Source organism: Caretta caretta, chromosome 8 (genome assembly GCF_965140235.1).
Source record: "Caretta caretta isolate rCarCar2 chromosome 8, rCarCar1.hap1, whole genome shotgun sequence".
NCBI lineage: Eukaryota > Metazoa > Chordata > Testudines > Cheloniidae > Caretta > Caretta caretta.
This window is the reverse complement of record NC_134213.1, coordinates 65,629,068-65,654,568: the sequence shown is the minus strand read 5'-3', so window position 1 is coordinate 65,654,568 and position 25,501 is coordinate 65,629,068. Positions and strand designations below refer to the sequence as shown.

General features: G+C 42.4%; 1 protein-coding gene across 16 annotated transcripts in view; it reads left to right on the top strand.

Annotated features, from left to right (window-relative positions):
* The window catches only part of LOC125641564 (uncharacterized), a 123,797-nt gene that overhangs the window by 81,348 nt on the left and 16,948 nt on the right, over positions 1–25,501 (top strand). For 9 of the 16 annotated variants that reach the window (XM_075131572.1, XM_075131571.1, XM_075131570.1 and 6 more), the window contains one exon: positions 644–12,001. The exons of 1 other annotated variant lie outside the window; for it this stretch is intronic. In XM_075131572.1, coding sequence (XP_074987673.1) covers positions 7,381–8,706 — 1,326 coding nt within the window. In that variant the 5' untranslated portion in view covers positions 644–7,380 and the 3' untranslated portion in view covers positions 8,707–12,001. Of the gene's footprint in view, positions 1–643; positions 12,002–19,141; positions 19,205–25,501 lie in introns of those variants that run through there. 6 more of the 16 variants (XR_012669675.1, XR_012669672.1, XR_012669674.1 and 3 more) reach the window with 3 other exon arrangements.

The window sequence follows — 25,501 nt, the reverse complement described above, 5'->3', positions numbered from 1 at the left end:
GGTTAGGCAGATGTGTGTGGTGGATATGTATGTAGAAGGGCTTTCTAAATTAGATCAATTGTATGGGTTGTATAGAAGCATTTGAAGAAACAGGATGCTCCTTTTAGAACAGACAATTATTTAATATAGTGCTACTGGCACATATGGTAATTGACAAAGAGAATGAAGTAGTTCTACCTCCCCATCTTCCCCTAGAAGCTTATTGAGAAACAAAAGCTGCTTAAAACAGTCAATACCCAACAACCTTAAACAGATTCAGGTTTGATTGAATTTACCCAGCAGAAGAGACTTTACTGGGACTGGGCAATCTATTAGTGACGTTGCTGGTTCATTTTGCTTTTACCCAGTTGTGTAGAGGTATGGGACTGCACACTCTGATTAACGTGAGTCAAACCATGGAGCTAAACAACACTAGATATTTCAGTCTAGATTTCCAAACTAGATAAATGAAGCTTTTAAATAAATGAAACAGACTTTTTCTTTTCATAGGATCAAAGCCTGGAATGTTGCCAGTTCCTTGCTGTAGGACTGTAATAGAATGGGCCAAGGAGGGTGGGTGATGGTGCTAAGGGAACAATGACAAACTGCATAATCTGTATGATTAAAACCACTGTGTCAGTTATGATTCCCCCTCCCCTTTCAGTTTTTAAGGATGCTGTCAAGTCCGTGGAGTTCTGTTTTTAGTGGTTGCTTCAGTGAACATTCAACGCTGTCGGTGAGTTTGGAATTAAAGTGAAAACCATCGACCGTTGATTGTACCCTCCAGCTAACCATCATCCTCCTTGCTTCATGCTTTCAGGCCTTTCACTGAAGACAGCTGCCAAACCAGCAAACAAGGTATCTCTTACCCCCACCCCATCCTCTTTGCAAAGCTTTACTAAAAAGGTCACAATCAACATTCATTGCTGTCGGTGGGTTTAACTATGTGGACAAGCTCACTGAACAATGAATGCAACTGTGGCCCCACTTTTTGCGATCACAGTCAAGAGGAATATCAACTCTGAAAGCAGCACTGAAAGTCTTTCAGATATGAAACTTTTCTGATCAAAAGACGAATATCTTCAGGATTTTTTGTTTTAAGCTGGTTTGACTCAGATGGTTGAGACAACAATCACTCCTCCCTGGAGTTGATTACAACATAAAGGGAGATCATTCGGCCATTAATATCTCTTACTTACTACAGATATGAACAAAAACTCTGGTATAGAAAAAGCTTCCCTGTATGCATGCCTGAGGACACTGAGCACAGGAAAGATGGTTGAAAACACTTCTAAAATAATAAATAATAATAATCATCAAATTTATGCACTGCAACATTGCACATGCAAAGAGATGACAGCTGTGTGTCCTTGGCAAAACAAGACAAACCCACCCCAAAATTTCTTGCAAATGGGAGCCTTAGTTAAAGAACGGCGATAATATTCCTTATTTTGGTGTAATACAATTCATTGTTATGTGAAGTTTATTTAAACACCTAATAAACATTAAAATACAAACCTTATTGGACTTGCCTCTTTGTACTGTTTTGAGATAAGCTGGAAAGAAATTACTTGTGTGGCTGGTAACGAAGTTTTGCTCATTGTTTCAATTGTGGGATAGAGTGGTGAGTGGTCATGCTGCATTCCCTGTTGCTGGGTGTAAGTGGAAAAAAAATAAAAAGGGAAAATTGAAGCACACCACCACTTCCCCATCCCCACCGATGCTTCACCTACAAATCTCAGGCACCAACCTAAATTTCTAACACCAGCTGAATGGGTACTGAAATATCATGCAATTCTCTAAGCCAATTTCATCCATGAGCTTCAGTTTCTAGTATGTTGGTGAGTTTTTGCATAGCCATTACTCCCAAAAGGAGAAGAATGACAAATCATTTCTTTTGTCTCTCCCTTGTGACATGCATTCCCACTGACAATGTCTGCTTTTTATTATGCATATAAATAGAAGCTTCAAACACATTTCACCTAAGATTTCCTTCTTAGCTCAAACAGGTAAATATTAGGGTATCTGGCCCTCATCCTGCTCATATACAAGTAGTGTATTATACAGTACCATGCTAATGAAATGGCATTTTCTTCTGTAACTTGATCATGATGGGGTGATTGAATCTAACTTTTTTTTTTTAATTATTCTTTACAACAGAGATCTGACATGCATCCAATGGGAGATCAATGCACATAGAATGCATAGAGCACCAGTTCGTTAAACAAATACCTGAAATTCTAAGGCCGTGTCCTCCTAGAAACGTATGGATTTTTAGTTAACTTTGGTGCTGTGTGGTACCCTTAGTATGAAGATACATTTTGCTTTGTTCTTGTTACTGCAATAAAGAGGGGATCGTTCCAGGTGAACTGTTGTTGGAGACACTGCAAGGTTCTAGACTGCATTCATTGGGTCCTTTGTCCCATCACTTTTCCTAAGGTTCTTTTCCTCCCAGCCCAAGGTATTTTAAGTGGTACCCACCCACATCCTCTCTCTGTGTTCCCTCTTCTTTTCTGGCATGGTGCCCCAGATGACTATAGAAGTTCTTACGCTAAGTACCCCAAAAGTATATTAAAAAAAGGGAGCATTTTCTCTGGAGATCACAAAAGCTACATCTTATAACTGAAAGTAGTAACTTTCAGATCAAGGTGCAGCTAATATCTCCTGGCATTAGTGTGAATTCAGATTTATTTAAACACGATTTATAATATGCTATATCCTGTTGTCCTCAGGGAGCCTCTTAAATATTAGATAGATAGCTATGGTGTGCTATGAGTTTATGAATAGACATGGTATTTATCTGAATAGAAGAACCTGGAATTTGGCAACACAGGAAGAATAACCACCTGGTATGGAATCATCCTAACACAGAGAAGTAATGGGAATCATTCATGCTCTTTGGTTAGCAAAATTGCATACTAGAATTGGTGTGAAGATATGAACTTCAGCTCCACATAGAAGGAAGCTGATTTTGAATATATTGTTTTGTATAAGGGATCTTTCTTTATAATACCTGATTACCTTATTTTGTTTCCTGCACTGATTCAATATTACTTAACATTTATATTACAGTAGTGCAGAGAGGCCTCCATCAGGATTAGGCTAGGCACTATACAGACACTTATGAGGAGACCAGCCTTATCACAGAGAAAAACTTATAATTTAAATGGTTTTCATAAAGAGTGTATCTGTGTGTGTGTGTGCGCACATGTGCGTGCATATAAACATTTTCACCTGGACCAGGTTATACTCAAAGCAGCGGTAGGTTATGAAATTAAGCATGATATGTAGACTGACCCTATGTGAATTTCAAGACAGATATCCCAGATACATGGATGTAAGAACATTTGGACAGATAAAGGAGAAACAGAAAACAAAAACGCCAAGAATTTCTACAAGTTCTTAAGAACAAGTTCCATCTCACATACAGAAATTAGGAGGGACTGAGTTTGGCATGTGTATATGGTGTGAGCCATCAAGGACTATATATTAACCACCCTGTCATAAAAACAAAGGGAAGGGTAACAACCTTTCTGTATATAGTGCTATAAAATCCCTCCTGGCCAGAGGCAAAACTCTTTCACCTGTAAAGGGTTAAGAAGCTAAGGTAACCTCGCTGGCACCTGACCCAAAATGACCAATGAGCGGACAAGATACTTTCAAATCTGGAGGGGGGGAGAGAACAAAGGTGTGTGTGTGTGTGTGTGTGTGTGTGTGTGTGTGAGATGATGCTTTTGCCGGGAACAGATCAGGAATCATCGAATATCAGGGTTGGAAGGGACCTCAGGAGGTCATCTAGTCCAACTCCCTGCTCAAAGCAGGGCCAATCCCCAACTAAATCATCCCAGCCAGGGCTTTGTCAAGCTTGACCTTAAAAACTTCTAAGGAAGGAGATTCCACCACCTCCCTAGGTAACGCATTCCAGTGTTTCACCACCCTCCTAGTGAAAAAGTTTTTCCTAATATCCAACCTAAACCTCCCCCACTGCAACTTGAGACCATTACTCCTCGTTCGGTCATCTGCTACCACTGAGATCAGTCTAGACCGATCCTCTTTCAGATAGATGAAAGTAGTTATCAAATCCACCCTCATTCTTCTCTTCCTCAGACTAAACAATCCCAGTTGCCTCAGCCTCTCCTCATAAATCATTTTTGTTGCCCTCTACTGGACATTTTCCAATTTTTCCACATCCTTCTTGTAGTGTGGGGCCCAAAACTGGACGCAGTACTCCAGATGAGGCCTCACCAATGTTGAATAGAGGGGAACGATCACGCCCCTCGATCTGCTGGCAATGCCCCTACTTATACATCCCAAAATGCCATTGGCCTTCTTGGCAACAAGGGCACACTGTTGACTCATACCGAGCTTCTCGTCCGCTGTAACCCCTATGGCCTTTTCTGCAGAAGTGCTGCCTAGCCATTTGGTCCCTAGTCTGTAGTGGTACATGGGATTCTTCCGTCCTAAGTGCAGGACTCTGCACTTGTCCTTGTTGAACCTCATCAGATTTCTTTTGGCCCAATCCCCTAATTTGTCTAGGTCCCTCTGTATCCTATCCCTACCCTCCAGCATATCTACCTCTCCTCCCAGTTTAGTGTCATCTGCAAACTTGCTGAGGTTGCAATCCACACCATCCTCGAGATCATTTATGAAGATATTGAACAAAACTGGCCCGAGGACCGACCCTTGGGGCACTCCACTTGATACCGGCTGCCAACTGGACATGGAGCCATTGATCACTATCTGTTGAGCCTGACAATCTAGCCAGCTTTCTATCCACCTTATCGTCCAATCATCCAGCCCATACTTCATTAACTTACTGGCAAGAATACTGTGGGAGACCATGCCAAAAGCTTTGCTAAAGTCAAGGAACAACACGTTCACTGCTTTCCCCTCATGCACAGAGCCAGTTATCTCGTCATAGAAGGCAATTAGATTAGTTAGGCATGACTTGCCCTTGGTGAATCCATGCTGACTGTTCCTGATCACTTTCCTCTCCTCTAAGTGCTTCAAAATTGATTCCTGCTCCATGATTTTTCCAGGGACTGAGGTGAGGCTGACTGGCCTGTCATTCCCAGGATCCTCCTCCTTCCCTTTTTTAAAGATGGGCACTACATTAGCCTTTTTCCAGTCATCCGGGACCTCCCCCGATCGCCATGAGTTTTCAAAGATGATGGCCAATGGCTCTGCAGTCACATCCGCCAATTCCTTTAGCACTCTTGGATGCAGCGCATCCAGCCCCATGGACTTGTGCTCGCACAGATTTTCTAAATAGTCCCGAACCACTTCTTTCTTCACAGAGGGCTGGTCACCTCCTCCCCATGCTGTGCTGCCCAGTGCAGCAGTCTGGGAGCTGACCTTGTTCATGAAGACAGAGGCAAAAGAAGCATTGAGTACATTAGCTTTTTCCACATCCTCTGTCACTACGTTACCTCCCTCATTCAGTAAGGAGCCCACCACTTTCCTTGACTTTCTTCTTGTTGCTAACATACCTGAAGAAACCCTTCTTGTTACTCTTAACATCTCTTGCTAGCTGCAACTCCAGGTGTGATTTGGCCTTCCTGATTTCACTCCTGCATGCCCGAACAATATTTTTATACTCTTCGCTGGTCATTTGTCCAATCTTCCACTTCTTGTAAGCTTCTCTTTTGTGTTTAATATCAGCAAGGATTTCACTGTTAAGCCAAGCTGGTCGCCTGCCATATTTACTATTCTTTCTACACATTGGGATGGTTTGTCCCTGTAACTTCAATAACGATTCTTTAAGATACAGCCAGCTCTCCTGGACTCCTTTTCCCCTCATGTTATTCTCCCAAGGGGTCCTGCCCATCAGTTCCCTGAGGTAGTCAAAGTCTGCTTTTCTGAAGTCCAGGGTCCCTATTCTGCTGCTCTCCTTTCTTCCCTGTGTCAGGATCCTAAACTCGACCAGGAATGCAGCCTTACAACTCCTGTTAAGTAATGTAGCTAGAAATGTGTTAGATTTCCTTTTGTTTAATGGCTGGTAAAATAAGCTGTGCTGGATGGAACGTATATTCCTGTTTGTGTGTCTTTTTGTAACTTAAGGTTTTGCCTAGAGGGATTCTCTATGTTTTGAATCCGATTACCCTGTAAGGTATTTACCATCCTGATTTTACAGAGGTGATTCTTTTACCTTTTCTTTAATTAAAATTCCTCTTTTAAGAACCTGATTGATTTTTTTCATTGTTCTTAAGATCCAAGGATTTGGGTCTGTGTTCACCTATACAAATTGGTGAGGATTCTTATCAAGCCTTCCCCAGGAAAGGGAGTGTAGGGCTTGGGGAGATATTTTGGGGGAAACACATCTCCAAGTGGGCTCTTTCCCTGTTCTTTGTTTAAAACGCTTGCTGGTGGCAGCATATGGTCAAGGACAAGGGAAAGTTTGTACCTTGCGGAAGTTTTTAACCTAAGCTGGTAAGAATAACCTTAGGAGGTCCTTCACGCAGGTCCCCACATCTGTACCCTAGAGTTCAGAGTGGGGAAGGAACCTTGACATGGTGGCAGAGTGGTGGGATCATTTTGAACCAGAGATCATTTTGAACCAGAAGCACAGCAGGATTTTAAAAGGTTTTGTAAAAGGTGATTGCAGCTGTAGATTCTGTCTCTCTGCCTGGGGGACAGAGCAGCAGACATAACAAAAGGATTTTTCTGTAGTCTGAGAACAGCTGTGAGAGAAAAAGGTACCAGGTTACAGCACAGCAAAATTTTACAAGCCAGTTTTTGTTTTGTTTTCTTTCTAACTCTCGGGTGTAAAATTAGTTAAAAACAGAGAGGTTAGGATGACAGACTGCACTGTTCAACAGAAGCTGGAATTAGCCAGATTTGAGGCTGAGGAAAAACAAAAGGAACATGAAAGATGGGTAGAACTCAGACAGATGGAAATGGAGGCAAAAGAAATGGCAGCCAACGAAAAAGAAAGGGAGGCTGCCCACAGGAGAGAAATGGAGTCAAAAGAAAAAGAAAGGGAGGATACTGAGGAGGAAAAGGAAAAAGAGAGGAAGCATGCACTGGAGATAGAGAAGGCAAAGGCTCAGCAGAATATACCAGATAACCCTAACAATCCTTTCCCAACAATCCACAAATGGGAGCGACTATGTCCACAGTATGATGAATCCAGTGATATTGCGGAATATTTTCTCACCTTTGAGAGACTGTGCACACTCCATCAAATTCCTGAAGCTCACAAGATGACCACCTTGGTCGTAAAATTGACTGGAAGAGCTCTGGACATATTCAATAAGATGCCTATTGAGGAGGCTTCTGACTATGGTAAATTTAAGAATTTGGTTTTAAAGCAATTTCAAGTTACACCTGAAACTTACAGAGTAAAATTTAGAGCCCTTAAGAGAGGGCCTAAGACTAAGTAATGTGTCTTAAGTAAACCAGATGAAGGATCTGTTAGATAAATGGGTCAAAGGAAGGGATGTAACTAGCTTTGAAGGAGTGTGTGATTTGATGACTCGGGAACAATTCCTGAATATGTCTAAGGAGTATATAAAACAGTGTTTATGGGATAAGAAAATGGACTCAGACAAATGTCTTGCTTCTTATGCTGAACAATACAAGCAGTCCCAGACCATCAGAGAGGCGGGGCATGCCGGAACAAAATGGATGGAGGGAGGAGAGAGGAACAACCCTGGTCGCAGTTGGAGTGGATACCAGAAGGGTCACCCTCAGACCACACCCTACTACCAGGGGCAGCCCAAGGCCCCAACTACACACCAAGGAACACTTCAGACACCTTATCGTCCCGCCACACCGTTCTCCAGAAACCCACCTCGCCCCAGTGACCCATCAGCTGGACGATGTTTTAAATATAATGAGCCGGGGCATGTAAAGGCCAACTGCCCCAAGAACCCCAACAGATTACAGTCCATTGCACCGGAATCACACCAGAGATCCTCAGGCCCAGATGCTTCCCAGATACCCTCAGAGAGAAGGGAAACTGTGAGTGTGGGCGGGAAGAAGGTCACCACATGGAGGGACACCATAGCACAAGTGTCAGCTATCTATGCTTCCTTAGTGGACCCCAATTTAATCAACCCAGAGATCCAAGTGATGAATCAACCCTTCAAGTCAAACTCTTTTGACTTGCCTACAGCCAAGTTGCCTGTCCAGTACAAGGGCTGGTCAGGAATGTGGACTTTTGCAGTCTATGATGATTATCCCATCCCCATGCTGTTGCGGGAAGACTTAGCCAGTCATGTGAAGCTAGCCAAGAGGGTGGGAATGGTCATCCGCAGCCCGGCTAGGCAAGCTGTCGTACCGAGCTCTGTTCTGGAAACGTCTACCAGGACCCGGTCTGGGGTGATGGAACCGGACCCCATGCCAACGTCTGCAACAGCAGTAGTGGATCCAGTCCCAGAGACCCAGACAGAGCAAGTCTCAGAACCAGAACCAGCGGAACCACCAGCACCAGAACCATTGCCAGCACTGAATCCAGTACTTGCAACCCTAACACCAGAGGGCCGCACTGAACCTGCACCGGCAGCAGCAGATAACCCTACACAAGAGGCTCAGCCAGAGCCTGAACCCCAATATAGTGCACCAGCGGAGAGCGGTTCACAGTCAATGGAAACAGCCCCATCACCTGCATCACTTCCAGAGGGACCAAGCCCAGGTCCACAATCCAATGAGGAACCGATATCTCCAGCATCAAGGGAACAGTTCCAGACCAAACAGAAAGCAGATGAAAGCCTCCAGAGAGCTTGAACAGCGGCAGGAGCAACCCACCACCTCTCAGCTCTTCTAATCAATCCAGGTTTGTTGTAGAAAGAGGACTTTTATACAAAGGAAACTCTTTCTGCTGGAAACCAGGAAGACTGGCATCCTCAGAGACAGCTGGTAGTTCCAACTAAGTACCGGGTAAAGCTCTTAAGCATAGCCCACGATCATCCTAGTGGCCATGCTGGGGTGAACAGAACCAAAGACCATTTGGGAAAGTCGTTCCACTGGGAGGGAATGGGCAAGGATGTTTCTACCTATATCTGGTCTTGTGAGGTGTGTCAAAAAGTGGGAAAACCCCAAGACCAGGTCAAAGCCCCTCTCCAGCCACTCCCCATCATTGAAGTTCCATTTCAGTGAGTAGCTGTGGATATTCTGGGTCCTTTTCCAAAAAAGACACCCAGAGGAAAGAAGTACATACCAACTTTCATGGATTTTGCCACCCGATGGCCTGAAGCAGTAGCTCTAAGCAACACCAGGGCTAAAAGTGTGTGCCAGGCACTAACAGACATTTTTGCCAGGGTAGGTTGGCCCTCCAACATCCTTACAGATGAAGGAACTAATTTCCTGGCAGGAACTATAGAAAGCCTTTGGGAAGCTCATGGGGTGAACCACTTGGTTGCCACCATCAAACAAATGGCCTGGTGGAGAAGTTTAATGCAACTTTGGGGGCCATGATACGTAAATTTGTAAATGAGCACTCCAATGATTGGGACCTAGTGTTGCAGCAGTTGCTCTTTGCCTACAGAGCTGTACCACATCCCAGTTTAGGGTTTTCACCATTTGAACTTGTATATGGCCGCGAGGTTAAGGGGCCATTACAGTTGGTGAAACAGCAATGGGAGGGGTTTACACCTTCTCCAGGAACTAACATTCTGGACTTTGTAACCAACTACAAAACACCCTCCAAACCTCTTTAGCCCTTGCTCTGGTATGATAAACATGCCAGAGAGCGTTCCTTCAAAGTAGGGGACCAGGTCATGGTCTTAAAGGCGCTCCAAGCCCATAAAATGGAAGTGTTGTGGGAAGGGCCATTCACGGTCCAAGAGCGCCTGGGAGCTGTTAATTATCTCATAGCATTCCACACCTCCAACTAAAAGCCTAAGGTGTACCATATTAATTCTCTAAATCCCTTTTATTCCAGAGAATTAAAGGTTTGTCAGTTTACAGCCCAGGGAGGAGATGATGCTGAGTGGCCTGAAGGTGTCTACTATGAAGGGAAAAGTGATGGTGGCATGGAAGAGGTGAACCTCTCCATGACTCTTGGGCATATGCAGCGACAGCAGATCAAGGAGCTGTGCACTAGCTACGCACCAACGTTCTCAGCCACCCCAGGACTGACTGAACGGGCATACCCCTCCATTGTCACAGGTAATGCTCACCCAATTAGAGCCCAACCTTACCGGGTGTCTCCTCAAGCTAAAACTGCTACAGAATGGGAGATCCAGGATATGCTACAGATGGGTGTAATCCGCCCCCTGGCAGTGCATGGGCATCTCCAGTGGTTCTAGTTCCCAAACCAGATGGGGAGATACGTTTTTGCGTGGACTACCGTAAGCTAAATGCTGTAACTCGCCCAGACAACTATCCAATGCCACGCACAGATGAACTATTAGAGAAACTGGGACGGGCCCAGTTCATCTCTACCTTAGACTTAACCAAGGGGTACTGGCAGGTATCGCTAGATGAATCCGCCAAGGAAAGGTCAGCCTTCATCACACACGTCGGGCTGTATGAATTTAATGTGCTCCCTTTCGGGCTGCAGAAGGCACCTGCCACCTTCCAAAAACTTGTAGATGGTCTCCTAGCGGGATTGGGAGAATATGCAGTCGCCTACCTTTACGATGTGGCCATATTTTCGGATTCCTGGGCAGAACACCTGGAACATCTACAGAAAGTCTTAGAGCGCATAAGGGAGGCAGGACTAACTGTTAAGACTAAGAAGTGTCAAATAGGCCTAAACAGAATGACTTACCTTTTACACCAGGTGGGTCAAGGAACTATCAACCCCCTACAGGCCAAAGTGGATGCTATCCAAAAGTGGCCTGTCCCAAAGTCAAAGAAACAGGTCCAATCCTTCTTAGGCTTGGCTGGATATTACAAGCGATTTGTACCACAATACAGCCAAATCGCTGCCCCACTGACAGACCTAACCAAAAAGAAACAGCCAAATGCTGTTCAGTGGACCGAAGAGTGTCAGAAGGCTTTTAACCAGCATAGACCTGTCTGACCTTGTGCTAAGGGCCCCAGACTTTGACAAACTGTTCCTAGTAACCACAGATGTGTCCGAGCGTGGTGTGGGAGCAGTCTTAATGCAGGAATGACCGAATCAAGAGTTCCATCCTGTCGTGTTTCTCAGCAAGAAGCTGTCTGAGAGGGAAAGCCACTGGTCAATCAGTGAAAAGGAATGTTACGCCATTGTCTACGCTCTGGAAAAGCTACGCCCATACGTTTGGGGACGGCATTTCCACCTGCAAACCGACCATGCTGTGCTACAGTGGCTTCATACCAACATGAGAAATAACAAAAAACGTATTCAGTGGAGTTTAGCTCTCCAAGATTTTGATTTCGACATACAACACATTTCAGAAGCGTCTAACAAAGTGGTTGATGCACTCTCCCATGAAAGTTTCCCAGAATCAACTGGTTAAAATCGTCCTTGAGATGTGGAAAATATTCTTAGTCTTTAAACAGTTAGTAGTATATTTAGAGGGCATGTGTCTTAACAACTCTGTTTTCTCCTAGAGCTCCAGGAAGAAATCACAGCCAGTGTTTCACCCTATCTGTGATTTGGGGGGTGTGTCATAAAAATAAAGGGAAGGGTAACCACCTTTCTGTATACACAGTGCTATAAAATCCCTCCTGGCCAGAAGCAAAACCCTTTCACCTGTAAAGGGTTAAGAAACTAAAGTAACCTCTCTGGCACCTGACCCAAAATGACCAAAGAGGGGACGAGATACTTTCAAATCTGGAGGGTGGGGGGAACAAAGGGTTCTGTGTGTGTGATACTTTTGCCGGGAACAGATCAGGAATGCAGCCTTACAACTCCTGTTAAGTAATGTAGCTAGAAATGTGTTAGATTTCCTTTTGTTTAATGGCTGGTAAAATAAGCTGTGCTGGATGGAATGTATATTCCTGTTTGTGTGTCTTTTTGTAACTTAAGGTTTTGCCTAGAGGGATTCTCTGTGTTTTGAATCCTATTACCCTGTAAGGTATTTACCATCCTGATTTTACAGAGGTGATTCTTTTACTTTTTCTTTAATTAAAATTTCTCTTTTAAGAACCTGATTGATTTTTTCATTGTTCTTAAGATCCAAGGATTTGGGTCTGTGTTCACCTATACAGATTGGTGAGGATTCTTATCAAGCCTTCCCCAGGAAAGGGGGTGTAGGGCTTGGGGGGATATTTTTGGGGAATGCATCTCTAAGTGGGCTCTTTCCCTGTTCTTTGTTTAAAACGCTTGCTGGTGGCAGCAGCATATGGTTCAAGGACAAGGCAAAGTTTGTACCTTGGGGAAGTTTTTAACCTAAGCTGGTAAGAATAAGCTTAGGGGGTCCTTCATGCTGGTCCCCACATCTGTACCCTAGAGTTCAGAGTGGGGAAGGAACCTTGACACACCTACTATTAGGTTTACTGAAATACTTGTGGTATTTCCCACTGAAATTATCAGGAATGCTAGAAATTACAAGACAAAAGTAAATAGTATGGTTTAATAACCAGCTATGTTTCAATGGTACCAACTGTAACTTCTATTAATGGGCATCATCCTTGTGTATCAAAGGAAGAAGAGACTTAACTCTGTTTAGACACAAGATACTCATTATAGCCAACATATTGCATAGTATTCCTCCTGACCAGCTAGTTTACAGACCACTTACTTGCATACAATACTATCTTTATAAAAAATGCATAAAACAAAGTATTAGGCCAGGGGATGACCCTGTTAGTAATGATTATTCCGAAGTCCCATGGAAAGGTCTCATTTTTATGGTTTGTTGATATTATATATAATGTTATAAATCCCCATGGACCAGAGGTCTTCTGCAAAAATGGCCATGAACAATGCCATTGGTAAAAAGAAAAGGAGTACTTGTGGCACCTTAGAGACTAACCAATTTATTTGAGCATGAGCTTTCGTGAGCTACAGCTCACTTCATCAGATGTTTACCGTGGAAACTGCAGCAGACTTTATATACACACAGAGAATATGAAACAATACCTCCTCCCACCCCACTGTCCTGCTGGTAATAGCTTATCTAAAGTGATCAACAGGTGGGCCATTTCCAGCACAAATCCAGGTTTTCTCACCCTCCACCCCCCCACACAAATTCACTCTCCTGCTGGTGCTAGCCCATCCAAAGTGACAACTCTTTACATAGTCAAGTCGGGCTATTTCCTGCATAGATCCAGGTTTTCTCACATCCCCCCCACCCCCATACACACACAAACTCACTCTCCTGCTGGTAATAGCTCATCTAAACTGACCACTCTCCAAGTTTAAATCCAAGTTAAACCAGAACATCTGGGGGGGGGGGGGTAGGAAAAAACAAGAGGAAACAGGCTACCTTGCATAATGACTTAGCCACTCCCAGTCTCTATTTAAGCCTAAATCAATAGTATCCAATTTGCAAATGAATTCCAATTCAGCAGTTTCTCGCTGGAGTCTGGATTTGAAGTTTTTTTGTTTTAAGATAGCGACCTTCATGTCTGTGATTGCGTGACCAGAGAGACTGAAGTGTTCTCCGACTGGTTTATGAATGTTATAATTCTTGACATCTGATTTGTGTCCATTTATTCTTTTACGTAGAGACTGTCCAGTTTGACCAATGTACATGGCAGAGGGGCATTGCTGGCACATGATGGCATATATCACATTGGTGGATGTGCAGGTGAACGAGTCTCTGATAGTGTGGCTGATGTTATTAGGCCCTGTGATGGTGTCCCCTGAATAGATATGTGGGCACAATTGGCAACGGGCTTTGTTGCAAGGATAAGTTCCTGGGTTAGTGGTTCTGTTGTGTGGTATGTGGTTGTTGGTGAGTATTTGCTTCAGGTTGCGGGGCTGTCTGTAGGCAAGGACTGGCCTGTCTCCCAAGACTTGTGAGAGTGTTGGGTCATCCTTTAGGATAGGTTGTAGATCCTTAATAATGCGTTGGAGGGGTTTTAGTTGGGGGCTGAAGGTGACCGCTAGTGGCGTTCTGTTATTTTCTTTGTTAGGCCTGTCCTGTAGTAGGTAACTTCTGGGAACTCTTCTGGCTCTATCAATCTGTTTCTTTACTTCTGCAGGTAGGTATTGTAGTTGTAAGAAAGCTTGACAGAGATCTTGTAGGTTTTTGTCTCTGTCTGAGGGGTTGGAGCAAATGCGGTTGTATCGCAGAGCTTGGCTGTAGACGATGGATCGTGTGGTGTGGTCAGGGTGAAAGCTGGAGGCATGCAGGTAGGAATAGCGGTCAGTAGGTTTCCGGTTATAACATTCATAAACCAGTCGGAGAACACTTCAATCTCTCTGGTCACGCAATCACAGACATGAAGGTCGCTATCTTAAAACAAAAAAACTTCAAATCCAGACTCCAGCGAGAAACTGCTGAATTGGAATTCATTTGCAAATTGGATACTATTAATTTAGGCTTAAATAGAGACTGGGAGTGGCTAAGTCATTATGCAAGGTAGCCTGTTTCCTCTTGTTTTTTCCTACCCCCCCCCCCCCAGATGTTCTGGTTTAACTTGGATTTAAACTTGGAGAGTGGTCAGTTTAGATGAGCTATTACCAGCAGGAGAGTGAGTTTGTGTGTGTATGGGGGTGGGGGGGATGTGAGAAAACCTGGATCTATGCAGGAAATAGCCCGACTTGACTATGTAAAGAGTTGTCACTTTGGATGGGCTAGCACCAGCAGGAGAGTGAATTTGTGTGGGGGGGTGGAGGGTGAGAAAACCTGGATTTGTGCTGGAAATGGCCCACCTGTTGATCACTTTAGATAAGCTATTACCAGCAGGACAGTGGGGTGGGAGGAGGTATTGTTTCATATTCTCTGTGTGTATATAAAGTCTGCTGCAGTTTCCACGGTAAACATCTGATGAAGTGAGCTGTAGCTCACGAAAGCTCATGCTCAAATAAATTGGTTAGTCTCTAAGGTGCCACAAGTATTCCTTTTCTTTTTGCGAATACAGACTAACACGGCTGTTCCTCTGAAACCTGTCAAAATGCCATTGGTAGTAATTCACTCACAGTAATATATACTATGAGGTCAAGCATATCAAAGCTACAGGGAACGCAATGGATCCTGACTGTTAATAGGAATGCTAGTTTATGATTTATCTTCCTTATAGAAAGATTAAGGGGGTAAAATACAGTTCTCTATTTTGATAAACCACTTGCTGTTCCCTCATCAGTGGTCACAACAGCATGACTGGAATTACATTAAATTAAAGATCAGATTTTTAAAATTTCCTCTGAGTGTTCCTGCAGTTAGCACGACATCCTGGATAACACAAGCCAGAGAACTTCACCCAAAAATTTTTGGATCAAGCCCTGGATTTATGTTTGAGCTCATAGATGCAGACTTTAAGGCCAGAAGGACCACTGTGATCATCTAGTCTGACCTCCTGCACATTGCAGGCCACTGTGCCTCATTTAGAAAGATCCAGTTTTGACTTAAAGACTGCAAGGGATGAAGAATCCGATGTTCACTACCACAGAAGGAAGAACACTTCAAAGTCATTACTTATGCTTTATCTACACTAGGAACTGAAGAGCACCCAGTTGTTATGCTCTAATTGCCTCACATGGTCACTGCTAGCATGAACTAAGAAGGTACCTAGTTTGGATTAATGTAATCCTGTTGATAAAAGACAAACTAAGTACCTTTTAGTTCATGCCAGCAGCATCCACATTGGGCAGTCAAAGTGCAGTACACTAATGCCCTATGCAACTCCTGTAGTCCAAACTGAGGGGCTGTGTAGACAGAGGACTGGTCTACAATACTACTATGAAGGAGGGAAATCTTATCCCTATTTTACAGGAGGGTGAAGCAAAGTATGTAGAGATTAAATGACATGCCCAAAATTACACAGGAAGTCTGTGGAAGACCTGGGTTCCGTTCCCAGGTCTGCCAAGTCCCAAGCACATGTGTTACTGGGAAGAAAGGAAAAATCCCTTAACCACAAGAACATCCAATGATGAAACCCACATTTTTTGTTATACATTGCAGCACTGCTCTTTGTCCTTCTGTATTTGCAACTACTGTACTTTATTCTCTTTTCTGCCTTTATATGGTTACGCTTCAAAAGATACCTAAAAACCATAATCAGATTTATGTTTATATGTGCCCAACCACTTTGAATTCTTTCTGCTGTACAGAGTAGTAGTGGGCCATATACAATTAAAGAGCAAACAGATAGGCATGTTCAACTGTAACTTCCTCATTCACCCTTAATCAAATTCTATATCTTTTTTGCCTTTCTTTGCATTGTTTTATATCCTCCTCAAACTACAGGTACCAGAAATTCACACAATATTCCAAATGCAGACAAGTCAAGGCTCCCTAAAATGAGCTTTTAACTCCCATGCCTTTCAGCCAAGCATAATGATGCAGTGCCATTACAAATGCCAACATTTACATTTATCGACTATCATTCCTTGCCGAGTCCCAGGTAGCCAAGTCCACTTTGTATCAGTGTATTTCATCTCACTGCAATGCAGGACTTAGCATTTGCTGAACTGGAGAGCAATTTCTCCAGAACATAATTTCCCTTCAGAACAACAGACATTTCTCTAAAATTTTAAAACTTAAAGAAAGTGGGCAGCATGCATTAGCAGGCAACAACATAAACAGCAGTCTCTTACAACATGGCTATTGAAAACAATTTATTTACCAGAACACTTTACCACCAGCCCTTAAAAAGCCCCTCCCCCCAAGTGCAGGGAGGGGCTCAGAGGACCCTCTACCCCCCAAAACAAACCAGAACATTTCCACAGGCGCTAAAGAAGAATAGGTTCCATCTCAAACAGAAATAAGAGTTGTCTTCAGAGTGTGTGCGCATATACCAAGGGAGCCATTAAAACCTGGAAATTTACCACAAGCTATGCAATCAGAAAGCACTGCAGATATTGTGGTAAACCCAATTTAAATAATGAGGATTCCTGAAATTCTATTGTAAAAGTGAACAACCATCCAACACATCTTAAAATGGCACTCACTATAAACTCCAATTTACACTAAAATGGAAGGTGGGGAGGACCCGTTGCATCATCTTTCTGCCCATAAAGTGGACTTGCTGGTTGTTCCCTCAAAAAAATGGGGAAAAACAGATGCAAACAAGATCACTTTTAGACAGAAATGTTCTACTCTGTTCTAGAGAGATCAAGTGATGAAAGAGAAACAGGCATGTTCACTAGCTCAGCATTGTATATTGAGATACTAGTTTCCTCCTGTATTTCACTTTGTCACAACTAGTGAGCATTTCCCTGAGGCCTGCAAATGCAGACATACCTGGCACAGCCACATAGCAATTTCTGTTAGGAGACCTTCAGCTTCTAATTTTAGATGAGGTTTAAGGCTGGGATTAGAGTTTTTGGTTTGATGGAATCAAGGCCAGTGTTTGCATTGGACAGCCTCGAAATACTGAACTGTTTTCAGAAGATTTGGACAGCAATAGTGGATGTCTCAGAAGATCTTGTGTTATGAAATTTCAGCCTGACTGGTACTGAAAGCAAGTGCCCCTTTCTAGGCTCATATCTGAACAAGGGCCAAAACCAAAGAGACAGATTCAGATCTAGGGATTCTAAATTGATGCCCACTGTAAGTGAGAGGGGTTCAGCTTTGAAGTTCTGTTTTTTTTTCTCATTAGTAGAGAATGATACAGAACCCAAGGTACTGTCAAAGGAGAATTTCTCTTATTCTCTTGTGGCTTTCTCCACCAAGCAATGGTATCTTTTTCAGTGATAACTGTTTTAAAAAAATAAAAATAAAAAAAATAAAAACTCCTCCCCCCCCCCCACAGCTTGGTGAGCTAACCAAGGGCCTATCCTTCCAATAGTGAAGTCAATTGGAATTTTGCCATGCACTTCAAAAGAAGCAGGATTGGACTCTTCATTCAGTAAATAATAGGATGTACTGATGATACATATCCCAGTTTCCTCCTATGTTGTTTCATGTACACACAATTACATGAATAGGGACATTAAGGGTTGTGGATGATGCATTTGTGATAGCAAACAAAAGCTTGCACCTAAGTTGCTTTAAATAATGGCTCCTGATTAAAACTGTAATTCCAATGACAAAAACCTCCTCAAGATAACAAGTTTGCTGCCATTCATTTCTCAGTACTGCTCTTCATACTGAAGCCTCAAAGTTTCCCATTAGGCTCTGATGATGGAGCGCAAGTCTGAAATTGAGCCAAACTGTATGCTTCTAAGATGCCAAAATTCAGAGATTTCAGGCATAGGAGACAATGCTGCAAAGCAACGTTCAGATGAACATTGTCATAGTTATGACTTCATTCTGTATTAGACACACCCTCGGGTGGCCAACTTTCCATTTTTTCAAACCCAAATACTACAGGCCACCCTGTCACTTACTCTCCCCTCCCAAAGGACTCACTTGCTGCCCACAGAGCTGGGGTGGGAGGAGCTGATATGGAGCCTGCCTGCCCAGTTGGGGTACAGAGGGGTGGAGGGAGTGTCTATCCCTGGAGCAAGGGGATGGAGAGAACCAGGGCAATGGGAGGGTGAGAAGGCAGGATGGGTAGCAAGCCCAGCTGCCGGCCCACCTCCTCAGGTGCTGTGCACTGTCAGGATCCCTCCTCCTCCAGAAAGAGCTGCTCTTCCAGCCTTCCTGGTGGCAGAGGCAGATCAAAAGTCCGGTTACCACAGTAACTGCGGTGTCCAGACAGCAGTGCTGACCAGAGACTGCACAGGTCCCCTTTCAACTGGACTTTCCGATCAGAAACTGGCCACCTGGCAATCCCACTAAAGAATGAGATATCTAAACTGTCAGAATGCCTATGGGAAATAGCAAGTTACCCCCAATTTATTTGAATAGCAAGATGCACAAGATACTTGAGTCAACAATTCAGTGGTGAAAGAAACCATTTTAAAACAATTTCTCATAAGCATTTTGTACCACTGAAATCAGAAAAAAAGATACAGAAATATTTTGGCTAAATTGAGTTGGGCCCAGGTGGTTGCTCTCAAAAGTCAGCATCACCATCTGATGTGTAAAACATTCCTAAATATCATAAAGTACACCCAGCGCTAATTGCTGTATTTGAAACAAAATAATGAGCCATGGCAAGTCAAACTCATGCTGGTGCATCTACATTAAACTGCTTTTGGATGGCATTTTCATAGTGTCAATATGCTGCTCGTTATCAGGAAGACAGAGATGATGAGGCTACCAAGCCCACTGCCCTTTCCCTCCCACAGACTCTGGATCCTGTTAAAAGGCCAAGAACTGCTACAGAGCTAACAGGAACTGAAGAATTTCAGGTAAGATATTTGGAGATACAGAAAGGTGGGGGGCGGGGGAAGGAGGGAAGAGAGAGGACTCAGTAACAGTAAGCAGCAGCTGTAACCCTGAGAATATTATTGAGGAAAACTTATTAGCATTATCCCGAGAACAATCTTTGTATTCCCCCAAAATAATTGCATGAGATCATTCCAGAAGTTTTAGCTGCTGCTGATCTGCTAGCTAATTCACAAATGGGGTCAGATCCTCATCTTGTTTGAGTCAGCATACATCTACTGACTTCAGCAGAGTTATACCAGTTTATACTAACTGAAGATCTACAAACGAACTGCAACACCATTTACATGAGAAACACAGCCCCTGCATGTTCTGCAGTTTATTACACTAAATGCAAGGTTTTTCAGCTGTAGGGTACATGGGCTGTCTTTAAACACTGCATCTGAAAATAGTGTTCTCTCCTACAGACACATACATTTCTACCAGGAAAAGAGTTGTGGGTGTTCCTTGGCAATTGGGCATATAACACGTGGATGCCCAGTTACCCAGTTTGCATATGCAAAGGACTTTTGCAGCTACATGCAAGAGGCTTTAGGACACAATGTACATTTTGCAGATACACCCTTTACACCCACATTATGATAATCTGGCCTTACCTGCCACAAGGCATTCTCTTCAGCTTTGTTCATGCTGAGGTATGTGGGTGGGGAGAGAAAGTTCACAGCATAGTTACATTTGACAGTGGCAGCATCAGCACACTTGACGGTGGCTTGCTTCCCCTTTCACTGCACACACACTGTACTTTATGCTCTACTTTCCCTAATTAGGATATAAAGCAGAGAACTGGTAAAAATAGCTTCATTTGTTGCACTTGAACTATCAGGAAGAATAAAAGTCATCTAAGATTTTCATCAGGTCACTCATCACTGTGCCATCTGTGTGCCTTCCTAGTTCAGAGCCCCTGCTCAATCATCTCCTCAATACCCTAGTTTCATACCCCATTGGAGTCATTAGGAGCCCTTCCAATGACTTCAAAGAGCTTTGGCTCAGGAACCTAGAAACAAAGGTTTCATTTAAATAATGTATCATTATGTTTTAGACACTACAGATTGCTGCATTTATTGGTGATCAGGTATAAGCATTGTGTAAAGCCATTTCTGGAATCAGATACAATACTACAAGCAGCATAATAGCTAAAAGTGAACCAAAATGCAGCATCTGGTCCATATGGGTGTCGCAAACTGGACCCTTCAGAGTTAATTTACACAAAGGAGGTTACCACCGAGTCCAAACTTTACCATGATCCATTCCTTGAGTCTATAAGGGTGATTACTCACCCTCCTCCTTCACCATTTTCTATCTTCTTAAGGCTACCTTGTACAGCCAATACCCCCTTACTTCCATGAAGGTCTTTGCAGTGGGTGCCTCCGCCATAAAGGAGCAGGTGACGGATTAAGCAGCAGGGTCAGACACCCCCTAGTGCTTGGCGCAGAAGCTTAGTGAACTTGCTGATGTTTTCTAGAAGCTGGCTATTACTTTCTTGGGAACCTCGGCAAGAATAGTCCAGGTCTGTCAAACTTGTGTATCCCAACAAGAACCTGAACTCACCCCACTTCCATATGGGTTCTTGGTTCCAGGCAAGGATTGTGCATAACCAATGGAAATACTCAATTCTAAGATTATTTGAACCATTAATTACCTTGATATTTTTTTCTAACATAAGAGTATAGTCAGATTTGTTTAATCTCTCCATGACCATAACATTATTTAGCAGGAGGAAATACTAACCTCTGCTGAACAGAGTAAGGGCTAGTATAATTTGGTGTCTATGAGGGACACCGTTTTGGGGGGAATCCTGCCAATTAGAGTTAAAAGAAATATGTAGATCATTGTTATAGATAGTGGGGTACAACACATTTCTTTCCTCCACACGGCCTCGTTGAATCAAAGGGGTCTATAAAGGATCAGGAGAGTTCCTACGGGAATTTCAGTGCAGATCTCTGGTTTCCTGAATTGGACTTCAGTTTCTCTAGTTTGGGGTTTGTTTGTTTTTAAAAACCTTCATCGTCATCCGATGACATTTCCTCAACACTTACTCACTATGAGGGTCTCTCTTCACTTGAATTAAGATTCTGCTGGTTACAAAGTGTTACCAACTTTTAAATAAAGTTGCTCACTAATCTGGTTTTCCATGCCTTTGCATGTGCATTGTTTCATTCATGCCCCACCACAAATTTCACAGGCAAATGGGGGGAAAAAAGTCTTCCTGAATTTTCATTGTAACTCAAGTTTTCCATCATATTTTTAACTGAACTGTTGGTAAAGCCTCCTCTGAAAAGTTAATGTCACCACAGTTTGGTTGTGTTTGATTAAAATGGAATCTTTGATGTGTCCATTACAGAATTAAAATATTACTAGCATTCAGGGAATTAAGGTAGAACATGGATCATTGCCATTTGGCAACGTTATGTAGTCTTATAGGGCTGCATTTTCAGCCACTGCCTCTGAATTTTGAACACTCATCTTGAAGAACCTTTGATTTAAGGTGTCCAAGAACATGGCATTTGCTCCTAGAAATAAACTTGTGATTTTGTGCATGTAAACTGGGTAGACCTCTAACTGCTCATTTTTGCACAGAAGTACTGAGTACCAAGTCCAAAATTAGTTCTTGGTTAGAGGCTGCTTTGAAAATTTGGTCCACAATGTCAATAAATAAACTTTTATAAATATAGTTCTGAGTCAGCCCCAGCAGTAGAAAAATAAATAGATTGCATGTTCCTTTCCTACAGAAAGTGATTCCAAAAATATATAACTGTCACTTTTCATCTTTAGAATAAATGTTAGCTATTTGAAAAAAAGACCCACAATGAGCAATTATGTTTTCATCCTTCATGTCATTTTACATCATTCCATTATCTCAGCTATGCTAGGAAGCTTAAAGGCAACATTTTAGGTCAGTGACTTGTCTACAGTGTATTTGCTATTTTGATAATTAAATTACATACATTTTTTTAAATAACCAAATTCTGAAACAGACATCCATTAAAAAAACCCATGACCCGCTGCATCTATGATGCTACTGACACTGGGTGGGAAAATTATATTTGTTAAAGATATTGAGGATTATAAAAATTAAAGTGTTATAGTATAAAGACTTGATAGATCAGCAAATAATTGCAGAGAAAAAAATATTTTTAAACCAAATACCCATGAGTCAGACAATTTGACCTACTTATAAGCCATTTCTTTTCCAAATTCAAAATTTCAGAGACTGTAAATCCAAGCTAAAAAAGGAGCAAATATCTGTTCTATATGCATTGATACGATTAGCAAAATACTGGTTCTCATTAGGAAAGGTCACAAGATTATTAATTTAACCACATAACATGGAAACTCAGTGAGCAAGGGGTTATGGACTCATGATTCATTCTAATAGCTATTAGCATGGTTTAGGATCACAATTTCAGTTTCAAAAGCAGATTTGAAAACTATTTTCCCTCTCTGAATACAAAATTTATGGCAGATATACAAAGATTGGGTCTCCAGGCAAGTATTTTTTAGAGGCTGCATATTCCTATTGCCAATTACTTTTACCATAGTCAGTCATATAACAAAGCAGAAAAAATAGGTAGGTCAAGATCTTCAAGATTCTTGGTTCCAGCTCCAACTCTGGTTTGACACAACTAAGAGCTGTTGACAGGATGCTCTAAATTCTGCCACTGATGTGGTGTCCACATGTTAGTGGAGCACAGACATAGCATAGCAGAGCTCCTCCATGTTGCCTCTGCAGCCTCAATTTAACTTATCCCTCCCCAACACATCTGAGGCATAGACCTGAAGCTAGCACAGTTGTACATCAGGAAATCCTCCTAGCACATGGTAATACTCTACTACACATTTGCAGTCAAATTGTGGCCCCTTTACACCACCTGACAGGTCTTTAGAGAACCTGGCCCATAAAATCTATTTCAGCGGTAAGGAATAGATACATGCTAGCACACAGTACCTAGTTCTGAGTCAGCCCCAGCAGTAGAAAAATAAATTGATTTTTTATTTGTGTGTGATTGATTGCAAAGTACCAGGCTAGTGGACAGAGTTTAATTTTCAAAGCCTTTTCCCCGAGATGAAACACCACACAGATGGAGTCTGGCCCCAGGAAAACAAGCAGCACAGAACAAGTAGATTTGTTGCTATTGTAAAAAGTTAGGCTTAAAGCTTTACGGTCTCCCTTTCTGTGCCAGAGGGTGGCAGGTTTGCAGCAGTGTTGCTCTCAGCTGCCAGCAGGTGTTGCTGCATGTGTCAGTCTAAAGGCTCTATTCACTAAACTTCCCCACTCCAGTCACCTCACATACTCATTATGACAGGAAAAACAGGAGAAAACAGAGAGACTGTTATACCGCTTAGTCTAAAAGTCTTCACAGCCTGACCCCAGCTATGTTCCTAAGGCTGTGCAGACCAGAGGGGAGGAAAAGTTTGGCCAGGCAGAGATATTTTTGGTTCCAATAATCTGGTCTTTGTAAGTAAGTATAACAAGGGAAAATTTGAGAGACTTTTTTAAAAAAAAACATGTAGTAGGTGTAAAGGCGCAGGTGTAGTAGGAACAGACAGTCATTTGACTAACAAGCAAGTTTTACACAAGCTTCCAGGTTCTCATAAAGACTTCCCTTATAGGCGAGAGTAATCAGAAGTTTATACACAAGTGCTTCAAATATCAGTGCACTGGAGGATTTAGTAGATATTGGTTTTCCCAATTTACAGTTCCTCCTGGAGTTAGTCTCCAGTTGCACCAATTTCCTCTCCATTAGAAGAAAATCTTTTATGAGATCCCAAAAGCTTGCATACAATATTTATTCAGTTCATCTAACTAAAGGTATTACTATGTACCTATAGTTATTGGATTTGTCCCTGATGGCACGACACATCATATAATAGATGTGAAATGCAGCCCTGTTGAGAAAAGCACCAGTAATCAACTGCTGCTTTGCTTTATTACAAAGCAAGTTTCCTTTTGAGACAACCTAAACTACCATTAAATATTAATTTGATATTAACGTAGAATAATTAAATCTATTGCAATTTCAGAGGCCAGTATAGGATTATGGTCATTCTGACTTGTACATTAAACTAAAATACAACTGTGAAAGTTATATTACAGGAAAGTAAACAATACCAGGTTTGTTTTTAAAATCAATACTAGAGATTGGCCTAAACTGGAGAATCCAGAGACACGTTTCTTACATTCATTCTAAAGTGTAATGGTGTTTAAGGTTTGATTCATTATAGACATGAGTAGCCATAACACTGTCTGCATTTCCTTCCCCTGCCCCCACTCCAAAGTTTTGGGGTGTTGATACCTTCAGTTTTGGGTTGAGTCTGTCTCTACTAAAATATACAGACCTTGCAGCTTTCTTTTTTGGTTGGGGGTTGGGGAGAGGGAGAAATTATAAGGTTACAATCTCCTTTCACAACCACACAGATGTCAACTTCAAGGCACCATTAAAAAGTCAAGATAGTCATGTGGGTAAGATGTGGACTGGGAGATCTGGATTCTGTTCCTGCTGTGTCACAGACACCCGTGAGACCTTAAACAATGGTCACAATCTCCGACCATCAGGTCACCATCTATAACATGGAAATCATAATACATCCCTGACTCACAGGGGTTCAGTAATGCTTGGACATGATCTGGGATTACTGTCATATAAGCAATAGAAAAACATCTAAAATAAACAGAAGATAGCATTGTTAAGGAGGACAGTGGGGGAAAAGAAGAGGTTGGTGCATTGTCTATTTTATAATGTAGGTATAATGAATACAGCTGTTTTTATTCTTAACTATGTGATTCTTTTTTTTAAAGCAACACTTATTTGCTGGATGAGTGCCTTAAACAAGTAGTCTCATTCAGAAGGACCACGCATGTGTCAAGCCCATATGTTTTCAAGATCAGGGCCTAAGTGAACATCCTATCTCCAAACTAACATCCTTTCCTAAATAGTCAATTACATGACATCTGTGTAGACACACCTTCATACACAATGCTTATTATAGTATCCAATTGTCTACTGTATGCAGTCTCCCCCCAAATAAATGCTTTCTATATACTTGGAAAAAATTCAAAGATGTATAAAATTGTTTTCGAAGTCCAGCCCAATCAGATCCTATCATGTCAGTCTCACAAGGGGAAGGGGAAGGTCACTGCAAATTTTGTAAAAGTTTCTACTTGAAAAATGGAGGAAGTTTCAGGAGAGAACCAAAATGGGTGAATAGGTGACAGGGCATCAGAGTGCATGACATGCAGAAGGAATGCTGCTTGAACAGGA